This window comes from Hermetia illucens, chromosome 4 (genome assembly GCF_905115235.1).
Source record: "Hermetia illucens chromosome 4, iHerIll2.2.curated.20191125, whole genome shotgun sequence".
NCBI lineage: Eukaryota > Metazoa > Arthropoda > Insecta > Diptera > Stratiomyidae > Hermetia > Hermetia illucens.
In genome coordinates this window covers 7,073,495-7,086,479 of record NC_051852.1, presented here as the reverse complement: position 1 = coordinate 7,086,479, position 12,985 = coordinate 7,073,495, and the positions used below count along the sequence as shown (strand labels likewise).

Sequence of the window (12,985 nt, the reverse complement as noted above, 5' to 3'; positions counted from 1 at the left end):
CCTTATAGAGTCCTTAGAGTGCGGGAGTTCGATTTTATTCATGACATCACCACGATTGCAATACGCAAAAATGGAGCATTGTAATCAAGCAAGCATCGATAATTCTCTCGTAAATAATGCAGGACATGAAAAAAAACAATATTCACCACACCATCGTGAAAGCCACGTCCCTGATATCCTGACTGTTGTCCGACCAGCATGTAAAACATTGGCAAATAGAATTCAACACGAACAAAAATAGTACCTCCATGAAGGGTTGGAAGTTTTGTCCTACGTGAACATGCTGCAGTCACAACATCGGACGGACGACCACTATGATTGAGAAGGTGGACTTGAGGGTAGTCCGCTCCGAGGTAATTGTCCGTTTTGCATGACTACAGGCAAGGGTGCAATGTTTAAATATTTACACTTCCTGTTGTTCTGCTAATTTCTCGCTTTCATCGTTTATTATCATTGTCGAGGGACAAACGCATGGCAAGCCTGCAATTGGATTGTTTGCAACATATAATGGTCAGTCGGGCGGTCATTCAACCATTCCGGGTTAAGCCTCATCAAATAGGTTTTGGTCTGTGTTGTTCTGAATGAGTGTCCTCTAGGATGCATTTATGTAGGAGGAGCGCCTCGAACCTACTATTTCGTACCCAAGATTGTTATTATTGTTGTCAGCGCTAATCTAGTGACCTGACCTGGTTTTTGAATTGAGTCAACGCTGGAGGACTCGGGAAGTATGAAGTGGATGAATGGAGACAAGGATAAGACCGACTCTTTCGGTTAGTCTTTAGTAATCCTTTTCGTTCGGGTTTTGTTGTGGCACGTTAGTGAACTATCGACAGGAATCATTGTTTATTCATGAAGTGGTCGTTACGCAAATGGGAGCGTACGTTTTAAGTGGTTTAAATAGTTCACTTATCGGATAGTAGGACAAGGAAGCTTGGGGATTTAATTTGAAAGGGAAATCAGATGAATGAGTGAATTAGGAGAGAATTCTGTTCGTCAAGAAGGATTTTCAATAACAGCTTGACTACTTTTAAGGAAAAGCCTCCCCCTCAGGGCTGTCTATGCTGTCCCTTCTCCCCGACTAAAGCATGCACAACAACCGTGACCAAACATCCCTACCCCATTCAAAAAAGATAAACATCTTCTCTGCATTCCCTTTTATATTAAACATTGATTCCATTTTAATCCTTTACTCAACCTTCTATTTCTTCCATTCTTCCACAGGACTCTACTGCAATTGGACTTTTGATTCAATCCTATGTTGGCCACCAACACCAGCTGGTGAAGTTGTCTATCAACGATGTCCGCAAGGAAATGGTGTTGACACGACAAGTAAGTATTTATATATCCTTTTTTCAGTCTCCATTACATCCTTGGCCGGTTGGTCTCCCAGGCATTCAAGTCTCCTTGAAAGATAGAGTCTATGAACTCAATCTAGTTTCAAGGAGCTAAGATGTGTTCCGCAGACGAGTACTCTGTGGGTATTATGAGGTTGAATGAAGGTGAAAGGAAAAGGGTCACAAAACTCCCTAAGGACATTGCAGGGAATTAATATACGGTTTCGAAATGAACAGGTGTATTTACCTTACATGTAAATTCAATTAAATTATTTAGAATTTGTACGTTCGTTACATCGACAAAAAAATTTCACCCTCAGAAAAAAATGGCTCCTGATTTTTTCCTCCTACCTTCTTTGGAAGAAAACAAGAGAGGATTCTCTTTACAACCCTATTTTGCATAATGTTATTCTCATTTGAAAAGGGTTCACAAATTGAGAACCAACTACATCCTGAGCAGTACTTTCCATATACTCCGAGGAACTTCACTTTAAACTCCTTAAGGATCGTTAGGCTTCACATTGCTACATACTGTCTCGAATAGTAGTTGCTGTTACGAAAGCTCCATCGTCGCCATCTTGGTTCCCTTACAACGACTTTCTATAAAAGGACAATTGTGGAACATTTTCCATCAATTTAATTTTTTGATATTAACTCGGAGAAAGAGCGTGGGAAATAAGAATGCTGAAGCTACTCTTGCTTCTATGTCACAAAGGATAATATAAAGTATGGGACTACTTCTGGTCCTTTGACTATTACGGAAAGTAGCGCCTTTATATGACCGAATTCTACACACTGTCATATGGGTCTGGGAAAAAAGTATTTTGAAATTCCAGTTTTATGGAACTGCTACACGTAAGAAGCGTATAAAACGGAACAGAAAAGGACAATTAATGGTTACAGGAGTCATATGGGATCTTAGCCTTTCGTTTTGGCACCAAAATCGTTTCGTTTCTGAAGTAAAGAAAAAAAAACCTCTCCTAAAGCTGACTACCAGCTTATCCCTATTCTCTCGAGCGCTGTCAAAATCTCCGTGTTTCAACTGACAAACCCAATCGGCTGAAAACGCTGTTCATACCCCTACAATTTTCTTGTGGACATTCGCAAAATTGCATCTAATGCTGAGTTTCCAAACTGTTTCCACTTGGCTCAGGGGTCATCAGCGACCTTAAATGGGTCGCTTATGATACCAGATGTCGGGACACACTGGGAGTCCTCGGAGTCGTCGATAGCTTTCCGCTGGAGGTGATGTGAACCTAGCTCTGCCAAAATGCTAGTTGTGACCTGTATCTGGAGCCAGCCCCTTTGGGACCTTGGTCAAGTAGTGTGCATTAAACCGGTGTTAGTGGACCACGTTGCTCCGAGCGAGCACTGATCCGTCCGTGAGTTCCGGGATCAGCTAAGTGTAGGTTAGCCCTCAGGGAATACCCGTTCCTAACTATTGCAGCCCCCTCCCTTCACATGGTGTACTGGTGAAATTTCCATGGAGAATAAACCTATTTACACAAAAAACAATCGACGAAATAGCAGGGAAGGAGGAAAAGCTGACTGGGTTTAGGCGCAGCACAAAAATGCGTCGCTCAGCGAAAAAGGCAACGAGGGCTGAAATACCCTATGTGACAGCTGAGGTAACGAGGAAGCGTTACGAAGTGGCGCAACTGACGATGCGGGGACAACAACTCCAATACCCTGTAGTGTCCCTGTTCCGGAAAAAAGCAAAGAGGCTCGCTGGTCCTGAGCAGGCGGATTTGGACACGAACCGAGTGGAAATGCAGTCAACTGACCTAGCTAGAGCTGAAAAAGAAAGGATTATCAAGGAGTGCGGGGTAGTGGTGAAGCGTATGCGGTCGACAACGTTCCTTCGGAGGAACGTCAACAAAGACGTGAGAAATGGGCTGATGGGACTGGAGGAACTACTGGACTGCATCTCCTCCTGCATGCGAGCGTGGAGAGCCGCGCTTCCCGTTGAGAGCTCTGCTAACGTCAAACGGATCGCAGATAGCCCACTGCAAAGCGAACTGGGGAACAAACGGAAAGATGAAGACATGCCAGAAGGAGATTTTATCCAACTAGTTTCAAGGGCCCAAAATAAAAGAAGGTGAAAAAGGATAAAAGGAAACATTTGGCAACACCGCCAGATGCCCATCTGTTCAAAGACAAGGAGGCTACAAACCAAAAGTCAATAGCAGAAAAGACGAGGAAACGAAGAAGGACTCTTAGCTCTGCTCATTAAGCCGACAGAAGACAAAACGTTTGCGAAAGTCATTAGTGAAATCAGCTACAGGATGAAACCCGAAGACAACAGAGCTGAAGTGACTTCCATACAGAAAACGAACGGTGGCAAAGTTCTCGTCGAACTAGGTCCAAAAACGACTTGCAAAAGTTCTGTCAAGCGGTCAAGGGGCTACTGGGGAAGAAGGCTCTCTTTTCTAGTCTAGAGCCTATGTGCCCTCTAGAAATCCAAGATCTTGATTGCCTCACAGAAAAGGTCGAAGCGGAGGAGGGCATAACCCGTGAATATCCAATACGCGGATAGGTATCACCTCTGTAAATGCTCGAGTCCAAAAAGTCGCTGTGGTGGAAGTTCATGAGCAATATGCGAGGAAACTCCTTGGCAGCGAGAAAATCAAAATGGGAAGGGTAATGCCATACCAAGTACCAAGCTATCTCTTACGGATATTAAAGGATTATCTGGAAGACTGCTCCCTGTTCTCTGAAATGTTAATGGAGGATGGAGATCACGTCGGGAGTAACACAGGGCCAGACATCTGGAACGCTTTCTACGATAGTCAGCTAAGACTAGACATGCCATAAAACTCTCACCTGATCGGTTATGCAGAAGACGTTGCGGCACTTGTAGCAGGAAGCACTATTGAACCAGCGAAAAACAAACTTGGCATATTGATACGACGGGTAAGCGGATGGATGACTGCTCATGCTCTCAGTCTTGCACTGAAAAAGACCGGAATAGCCATGCTGACCAGAAAAAGAATCCCAAGCCTACGTCCCATATCAATCGGCGAGTTGACTATAGAGTCAAAACCCAACCAAGGTATTTAGGTTTAATGCTGAAGATGAGCTTCTTCGAGCAAAACAAAACAGCACCAGACAGGGCTACATCTGGAGCCTCGACCTTGAGTCGGCTAATGGCGAATGTTGGAGGCCTTATATCTGCTAGGAGACGTCTTCTTTTGGGAGCAACGCAGTCCGTTCTGCTCTTTGGGGCGGAAATATGGCCTGATGCCCTCGACAAGGAGCTATATCGTAAGCGCCTTCCTCAAGTGCAGAGACGGGGAGCTTTGCGTGTGGTGTCTGCTTTTTGCACTGTCTTAGAACTGGCCTTGATTATGATCACAGGAGTGATCTGCGTTGCCCTCCTTGCTAAGGATCGTAAAGCTTCTACAGCCATAAGGGTGAAAACTTGAAAGAGGCGGTTACCCGTAAAGAAAGTCAACGCGCCCTTACTGAGTGCAACTCTCTTGGCATAACGAGACAACAGGCAGATGGACCACGGCGCTCATCGACAATTTAGATTAGTAGCTCAACAGAACGCACGGTAAGATTGATTACTTCCTTGACCAACTTCTAAGTGGGCATGGAGGTATTCAATCTTACTTACACAAGATTGCGAAGGCGCGATCTCCCTATTGCGTGTTCTGCAATGGAGTGGGCGACTACGCTGAACACACCTTTTTCTCTTGTGAAAGGTGGGACGACTTTCGTCAGCAGTTTTATGCAGACATAGGGGAGTTCTCTACAGAAAACAATGTCAGAGAGATGCTTAGGAGCGCTGGCAAATGGAGTCGCATTATGTTCGCGCTCTTCTTATTGCAAAGAAGATTTAGCTCGATCGGCAGAGGGGCCGGACGGCAAAGGGTTCCCTGAACTAACAACTCCCGTCCTCCCCTTCCCTCCCATTGATGAAAGGAATTCCCTGACTTGAAGGCTCCCAAAGCTAAGAAAGAGGGAAGGCAAACGGTTCCAAGTTCCCTGATATCAGGGAGGTGTTTAATTGGTAGTCCGACTGCATACTGTTGCAGCAGTTCAACACTCTGTATGTAAACGCGTTCATCCACACTGCTCCTAACAAAAAACCACTATTTTCACTAATTTTCCCATTCAGATCCTGTCTTCCACGCTTCTTCCTTTTGCATTGCCCGTTTCCCATTTCCTGGCCTTTCTTTCCTCTTCTCTCTTTTTTTAACCACCACCACCAAATACTTTCTTCGAATAGCAAACCAAACGATCATCTGAATAAGGACCATCAAACGGAACAAAAGACTACTTAATCAGGCATTATTTGCTTCATAGACCAGTAGCATCTGGCAGCTACTACCTCCAATCCTCGTATTCTCCATTCTACCTCCTATTTTCTCACCTTGCCTTTCCACGCATTCCCATTTTAATCACAGCAACGAATGGAGATCCTCCTCTAAATTTCATCGAGCAACTATCCAAACAATCATTAGGCATCACACAAGGGGACCATGAATCAGCTTCATCATCATCAACGGCGCAACAACCGGTATCCGGTCTGGGCCTGCCTTAATAAGGAACTCCAGACATCCCGGTTTTGCGCCGAGGTCCACCAATTCGATATCCCTAAAAGCTGTCTGGCGTCCTGACCTACGCCATCACTCGTCTTCTTTTTCTACCATAGATATTGCCCTTATAGACTTTCCGGGCTGGATCATCCTCATCCATACGAATTAAGTGACCCGCCCACCGTAACCTATTGAGCCGGATTTTATCCACAACCTGACGGTCATGGTATCGCTCATAGATTTCGTCGTTGTGTAGGCTACGGAATCATCCATCCTCATGTAGGAGGCCAAAAATTCTTCGGAGGTTTCTTCTCTCGAACGCGGCCAAGGGTTCGCAATTTTTCTTGCTAAGAACCCAAGTTTCCGAGGAATACAGGAGGACTGGCAAGATCATGGTCTTGTACAGTAAGAGCTTTGACCCTATGATGATGATAAAAAAAGCCTTAGCCAATAGTACTGATACTCCAATTGCTAGTTCGGGTCCTGACATGGGGAAGGCTAAACCATCTTTCACTAAAGCATCCGAGATTTCATTTCCCTCTCTGCGCCACAGTAACCAAGTATCCAGAGTGGTTCCACCGCGTTTGAATGCATTCCTGAACGATTTTGGAGGCGATCACAGGAATACTCATCGCCCTCAATGTAGCCTGGCTATCACTACAGATTGCGATGCGCGTAGCCTTCAATCCGACTCCAGAACCTTGCTCTATTTTCGAGCCATCGGTGTAGCAGACTTCGGTATATCCCGCCAAAAATTCCTCCGTGACTTCTCAGTCCTCTCTATGTTTCAGGGTAACTTCATATCTTCTAATGAACAGATATATGGCGACCCAAGGTTCCTTGAGGGCAGCCTCGTTGCTTCTGCTGTTAGGTAGCTATCGACACAAGCTTCAGCACACAGTAATCCCTGCGATGGCATAGAGCCACTTAGTTTCGCAGTGTGCCTGTTCACGTTGCAATACTTACGTGTTGCAAAAAGGTCTGTACTGATTCCACTCTGGAGCTCGTGAAAGTACCATCGGGTTTTCTAAGAGAGGCCAACTTAGCCTACTCATCCCTTTTAAAGACTCTACACAGCCTTGAAGTCCCTCTTTTGCCTTCCAGTTCCTCACAGTTTGCTCTTAAGAAGCCTCGTTTCGAACACTTAACAAGCCTGTTATATTCACGCTTTGAGTTCCGGAAGTTTAACCAACCTTCATACTGATTGCTTTTACAAACACGGTTCAGAAATCGCCTGGTTGATTTCCTGAGTTTCTGCAGTTCCCGGTTCCACCAAGGAACCGTTTTACGGCTTCGGCCTCAAAAAAATAGGACAAACCTGTTCATAGCAGTATAAAAGTGTGCAAACTTCAGGTTTCCAAGCGCCAAAGAAATCCTTAGTCGCCTAGGGAGCACCAATCCGCTTTCTTAGCATTCCATCTTTGTATTACAGACTGTTCGCCCACAATAGCCTGGTATCGGTGATCTGACAATGGGACCTCGTGTAGCACCGAAACACTTTTGAAGTACATTTTGTTAGGTCAACTACTTCACTTCTTCTGAGTCCCACAAACGTAGTGGCGCACCCTAGGTTGGCAGTCGTGACACCATTTGCTACTGCCCCAACAAATATGATGAGCATTCGCATCGCAACCTAATAGGAGTTCCTTTAGTTATTGCGCTGGTGGAGGATACCAAGAATCATAGGGTAAATAACTGGAGCCAGTTATGATGTTTTTCCTCTCGCCATTAATCTGGTATTATACGATGACCGTAACTAGGTCCTGGGAATAAAACTGTCTCAGCATGAGTGCCTCTAACCGTCTTGACATCAGGACACAAGCTCCTGGTCTTATGGATCTGTCATCGTAGAAGACCCTAGCCCCCTTTACTGACCTAATTCTATTAAATCGAACCCATGGTTCTTGCACCAGGAAAGTGTAGGGGCAGTCCTGAAAGCTTTGTCAGCCTCGCTGCCAACAGTTAGTTGAAGGCTTTGGCATGCTGCAGGTTAATTTGACCGTCTAATATGTAATGGAACGTATGCCGCGATCAGTGTGTGACGGGGTTTCCCCCACACCGTACCTCCAGAGACTCGATACCCTCGTGTTTGATTTCTCTGAAAATAGCCGCACTTGAAAGTACAGCAGTTCCTATGTCCTTATCCATGAAAGGTCCCATCTCATCAAGCAGCGCATTCATCACCTGTTCTGTAAATGGTGTAGGCAATCCCTTCGCCAGTGCGGACCCTTATATGAGGGTTCCACCGCTGTATGCACCATCTTCTGCGCGCAGTCCCATTGTGGGAAAGCTCATCGAAGATGATGCAATTTGTTTTTTTTCTTATGAGTCGAAGACCATAATTATTCTTCCCTCTCAAAATGGAAATGATGCTCTACAGTTTCCTAACATGATTCTATCTTCCATCTAGGAAAAAGTGGAGCACCATATGGTGACTATCCCTGAGCACATTCAGACAGTTTTGGTCCAGTTCGGATACCAAGCTGAAACCCTCCACTTTTTTCGATTTGTCCTTCTTGGTATTCATTCTTCCAGTGTCCCAAATCCATGCCCGGGTTCTGTTTACCCAACATGCAAATGATATCCCCTGCCTTCCAGGTAACCCACTTCCGACATTATCTGTCTTGCGCAGCTCAGTGTTCACGCTAGTAAACTTGGGCCGATCGTCAAAACTCAAAACCAGGATTACCTGCTGGAGCCACTTTAAAGTAGCCTCATCAATGCACTCCAAATGGAGAAGTAAGCTTATCCCTATCCTCTCGAAAACTCTGTGCTTCAACTGACAAGGGTAATCGATTAAGCGCGCCTCTTGTACCTCAACTACTATTTCCTTGTAATAGCCCAGCCGATTTTATCTTCGGTAATTACCGATTACCGCACACAACTGGGGTTCCATACCCTCCAAGCAAGGCGCTAACTCACAGTCCTCCTCACCAGCGAAAAAAGGCGTCTGAACCAGCAACGCCAGGGTTTCAGCAGAAGATTTCATCCAGTAGACTTCCGACTTCTAATAAAGGATGGGCTCCTAAGTTCCCTGAACAGAATCTGGCTGAGCTTCGCAGGTTCACTGGTGCTTTCAATATGTCCAACCAGGACCGCTTTTTGGCAATCTTGATGGCCGACTCGTACTTCTTCAGGCAGTCCTTGTATGATTGCCAATATTTGCGCCTGTAGCAGATTTGAGAAGGACCTTTGGACAGACACTCTCAGTTCTCCACCCTTAGAATCTCATTATCGGTTAGTGGGCTGATATCAAGGACTTCCTCCCAATCATCACAGTTTTTCGAGCTGGAAAAACGGAGGGTTACTGCACAGCCGCTGATACACACCGATAGATGTGCGTTAATTATAAAACCAAAGGATGACTCTCCTCTTTCATTGATTTGCTAGTGGCCCCAAAGCATATGCCCCGCATTGGCGTCGCAGCCTATCAGCAAGTTGGCCTCCTTTACTGATATGATGTACGTCTAATATTGCTTGTGGTGGAGGTAACTGGTCATGAGCCATGTAAACCGAGGAAATGTGCACGTTTTCCGCTTCCGCCTGATCCAATTTGACCATGACTAGCTCGCTGAAACTTAGGTCTGAAAACAGAAATGCGTGCAGAGTCTTCCTCACCAAGATAGATGCGCAAGGTCTATCCCGATCAACGTCTCTGGTGCTATGATATGAAGTATAATATTTCTTTTGGAACTCTTTGATTGTTCGGTCGCCTCCGATACAGGGCTCCAGTATTAGTGCGAATTCCTCTCGGAGGAAGACCAGCAGATTAGCTGAGGGGCACTTTGAGTGTTGCAGATTTATCGGCGCTATCCTCAGCATGACTAGCTTGCGTAGAGGATTTGTCAGTCCCTATCGGACCGTCGATCTCCTCCAACAGCTCATTGTTGGCGTTGGCTGGATCCTAGTCGTCATCCGGTTTCACGAAGTGGAACACTTTCACTTTTGCGCTCCTAACTCCGGATCGCACTTTGTAATCTTCCTTTTCCAGTGACTCTACGCAATCTTTGATTATACAGAGCAGAAAAGGTTGGCTGTGTGTCTGGGATTCCTCCCTCTTAATAATTACCCAGTTGTCCACCTTCTTTTTCTTTAGCCTTTGTTCTGTTCACAAGCGGGGTCGGCTCGTTGTGATCGGTTTTCCCAATTTATTTTATCAATCTGGATTGCAATCTCGAGGCTTTTAAATCCCCATCCAGCGTATCAAACCACCGTTGTTTTGGCCTACCTTTTGGTCGTTTACCATCAACTTCGATGTTCAGACCCATCTTGGCAAGTGAATTCTCGTTAGTGCGAATTACCTGACCATACCATCAAAGACGCCTCTCTCGCAGTTTTTCCACGATCGGTGCAACCCCATATCTATCGCGGATATCCTCATATCAAATATGACCAAAACGTGCCACGCCACTAGTCCAACAAAACATCTTCGTCTCCATTACCGCAGTTGTCTATGGGGCTTTGAAAGCGCAAGGATTGGACGATCTGATCCTTATCCATGCAAATCTTCGGCAACCAGATGCAGCGGCCGATCTATTGTCTATCTCGTCGGGGAAGGGGTGGCTTTGACCTTTGCGCCCTCCCAAGCGTCGCTGATCATAGCCACGCACATACCAAGAATGTCCCTGAAGAACTGGTCCTCGCATGTTATAACGTGGAACTCACTCTACGCATGTTGTAACGTGGAACTCACTCTACTCCGCTTGTGTTTTTGTTCGACCTCGTCTTGAGATCTATTGCTTTTGAAAGCGGTGGACTTCGCCTTGGGCTCATCTCCCAGGCATTTACTGTTATATTTTTCAACAATCACCTAGTATTTAACGAAGTCCTTTTCATCCTGATAGTCGACAGTACCGGCCTCCTTATCCTTCGCAATTTTGCTCAGAATATGTATGGCTTTCTGGTACTGGCTTTTAAGCAGAACTCCAGTAGACCTTCGTTTTTTAGTCGATTTCCGGTGACTGGTATCCTTGTCGGCCATTGCCTTTGAGGGGGCCTCCGACATGGACGATTTCGAGTTCGGAGTACTATGGTTGGTACTCGCTACACCCAGCTCGGCGGTAGTGAATTCCAAGCTGGAAACCTGTCTCCTCGCTTCGGTTGGATTCAACGCAACGATGCTACGGCTGGTATCGACTGTATTGCCCTCGACGACTACTGTCTCCTGGCTGGATGCCAGCCTGGTAGCACCACCTATTCTTTTAGTCTTTGGACTTTTTAGCAGTGATAAAGGGAACAAGTGGCTCCCAAAATATTGGCATTTACAAGACCAATAAATACCACTAGCGAATAGAAAAAAGCAAGTCTTAATTATGTGTTTTGTGTTGGGTTTTTTTTTTATTTAAGTCCATGTGTTGGTCCGATGAATGCCCACCCTGGCCAGTCCTGCCACCAGGATAAGGGTGTGTTTTTTTTATTTAGGCCTATGTCTTGGTCCCATGAATGTCCATCCTGACCAGGGTAAGGGTTTTTTTTAAAACTAAAAGTATTCAGACTTCGCACACTAAAGACCAAGCTCCCCATTTGCCACGCAGCCCTCGGCGTATCCTGTTCCACCTTGGCTTGGGGTCCAGTTAGCACATTTCCCAGTGCAGGGAGGACGATCCCCGGGCTGTTGCTTTGGCTTATCCCCCCGCCAGAACATATGACCAGCAGGCAAACAGATCCTCTTCAGTTGAATAAGCTTACTTTCACCCCGGAGCTACATACTCTCAGTCCGTCTGAAGACGGTTTCCAGTGACCAAAGCGAGGAGGTCGTGTGAGGACTTGCCGAATTATGGAACCTTAACCTGAAGCATAATCAGACTAAAATAGCCAACACCAATCAAGATATTTTCAGACAATTTTTTATTGTGCTTGAGAACAAAATTTAAGCTTTTGAAGGATAGCGCCCAATGTGGGGTATTTCCAGATTGGGAGCCATCTTCAATATAGTGACGACCACAGATTCCAGGAAGAAAATGCACCTCAGAGCCATGCCCCAGATAAGACATATTAATTTCTAAAAAGTTGGGGAATGGGGGAGGCGAAGGCAGCAGTAAAGACTTAAGCGTCTTTAGGTTATTCTTCGCCCTAATTCTAGCAGCTATGATGGTCGCTCCTAATTTTAGAAATGATTTTAAAGAATCGCACCGAAGACGAAATAATTGCAACCCAATTTCATGAGTCCTTTTTAAGGTTTTGTGTAAACACAAAACCTTATTAAAATCGGTTTACCGTCTGTCTGTCTGTCCGTCTGTCTGTGTTTTTTTTTTTGAGGAGGTGGAAATCTTCAAAATACACTGGTCTGGACACACCAGCGTGTGGGATTTTTACCCACTAAAACCACCCCCGACTCCCTCCCTGCCCCGCGGAACCACCATAAGGTATTACATCACGGGGCGGAGTCAGCTCACTCTAGCTTAATCCCATTTCTTCTATACGCGGCGCACGTGACCGCGTTTTTCTCCTTTCCTGTGCTTTTCGCAATTTATCTTGAATTGATGCGATCATGGAGTTGACCGCGTCCCAATTCTCTTGATGTGCTAGCATTTTCGGCACCAGATTTTCTGGTACCAGCACCTCTCCTAGAGTCTCCTCTAGGCTCCTCCATTCTTCCACAAATCTCGGACAGTGGAAGAATACATGCTCTGGGTCCTCTGGGACTCCATCGCAATTTGGACAATCGGGTGAGGTCTCCAATTTAAACCTGTGAAGGTATTGGAGATATCCTCCATGTCCCGTGAGAAACTGGGTGAGATTATAATTAATCTCACCGTGTCGTCTCTCCAACCACTCCTTGACGGCAGGAATGAGCCTGTGAGTCCACCAACCCTTTCCCGAGCGTTCCCACCACTCTTGCCATCTATTTATGGATCTCTCCCTCTCAGCCTTCTTCGTCTGCAATAAGGGAGAGATTGGCTTCGCATGGTATATATTCGCCATCTCATCTGCCAAGATGTCAATCGGCATCATTCCAGAGATGACGAATGCTACATCATCTGAGACTGTCCTGAAGGCAGAGCATACCCTCAGAGCTGTCCTCCTGTAGACTGCATTCAGTTTGCTAGTGTTAACTGACATCCGCAACGCCTCGTTCCAAACTGGGGTCGCATAGAGCATGATTGA

At 45.7% G+C, this 12,985-nt stretch overlaps 1 protein-coding gene across 1 annotated transcript in view; it reads left to right on the top strand.

Annotated features, from left to right (window-relative positions):
- LOC119656242 (PDF receptor-like) overlaps nucleotides 1–12,985 on the top strand; it is a 221,142-nt gene that overhangs the window by 183,698 nt on the left and 24,459 nt on the right. Inside the window, exon 3 of the mRNA XM_038062658.1 lies at nucleotides 1,222–1,329. Coding sequence (XP_037918586.1) covers nucleotides 1,222–1,329 — 108 coding nt within the window. The remainder of the gene's footprint in view (nucleotides 1–1,221; nucleotides 1,330–12,985) is intronic.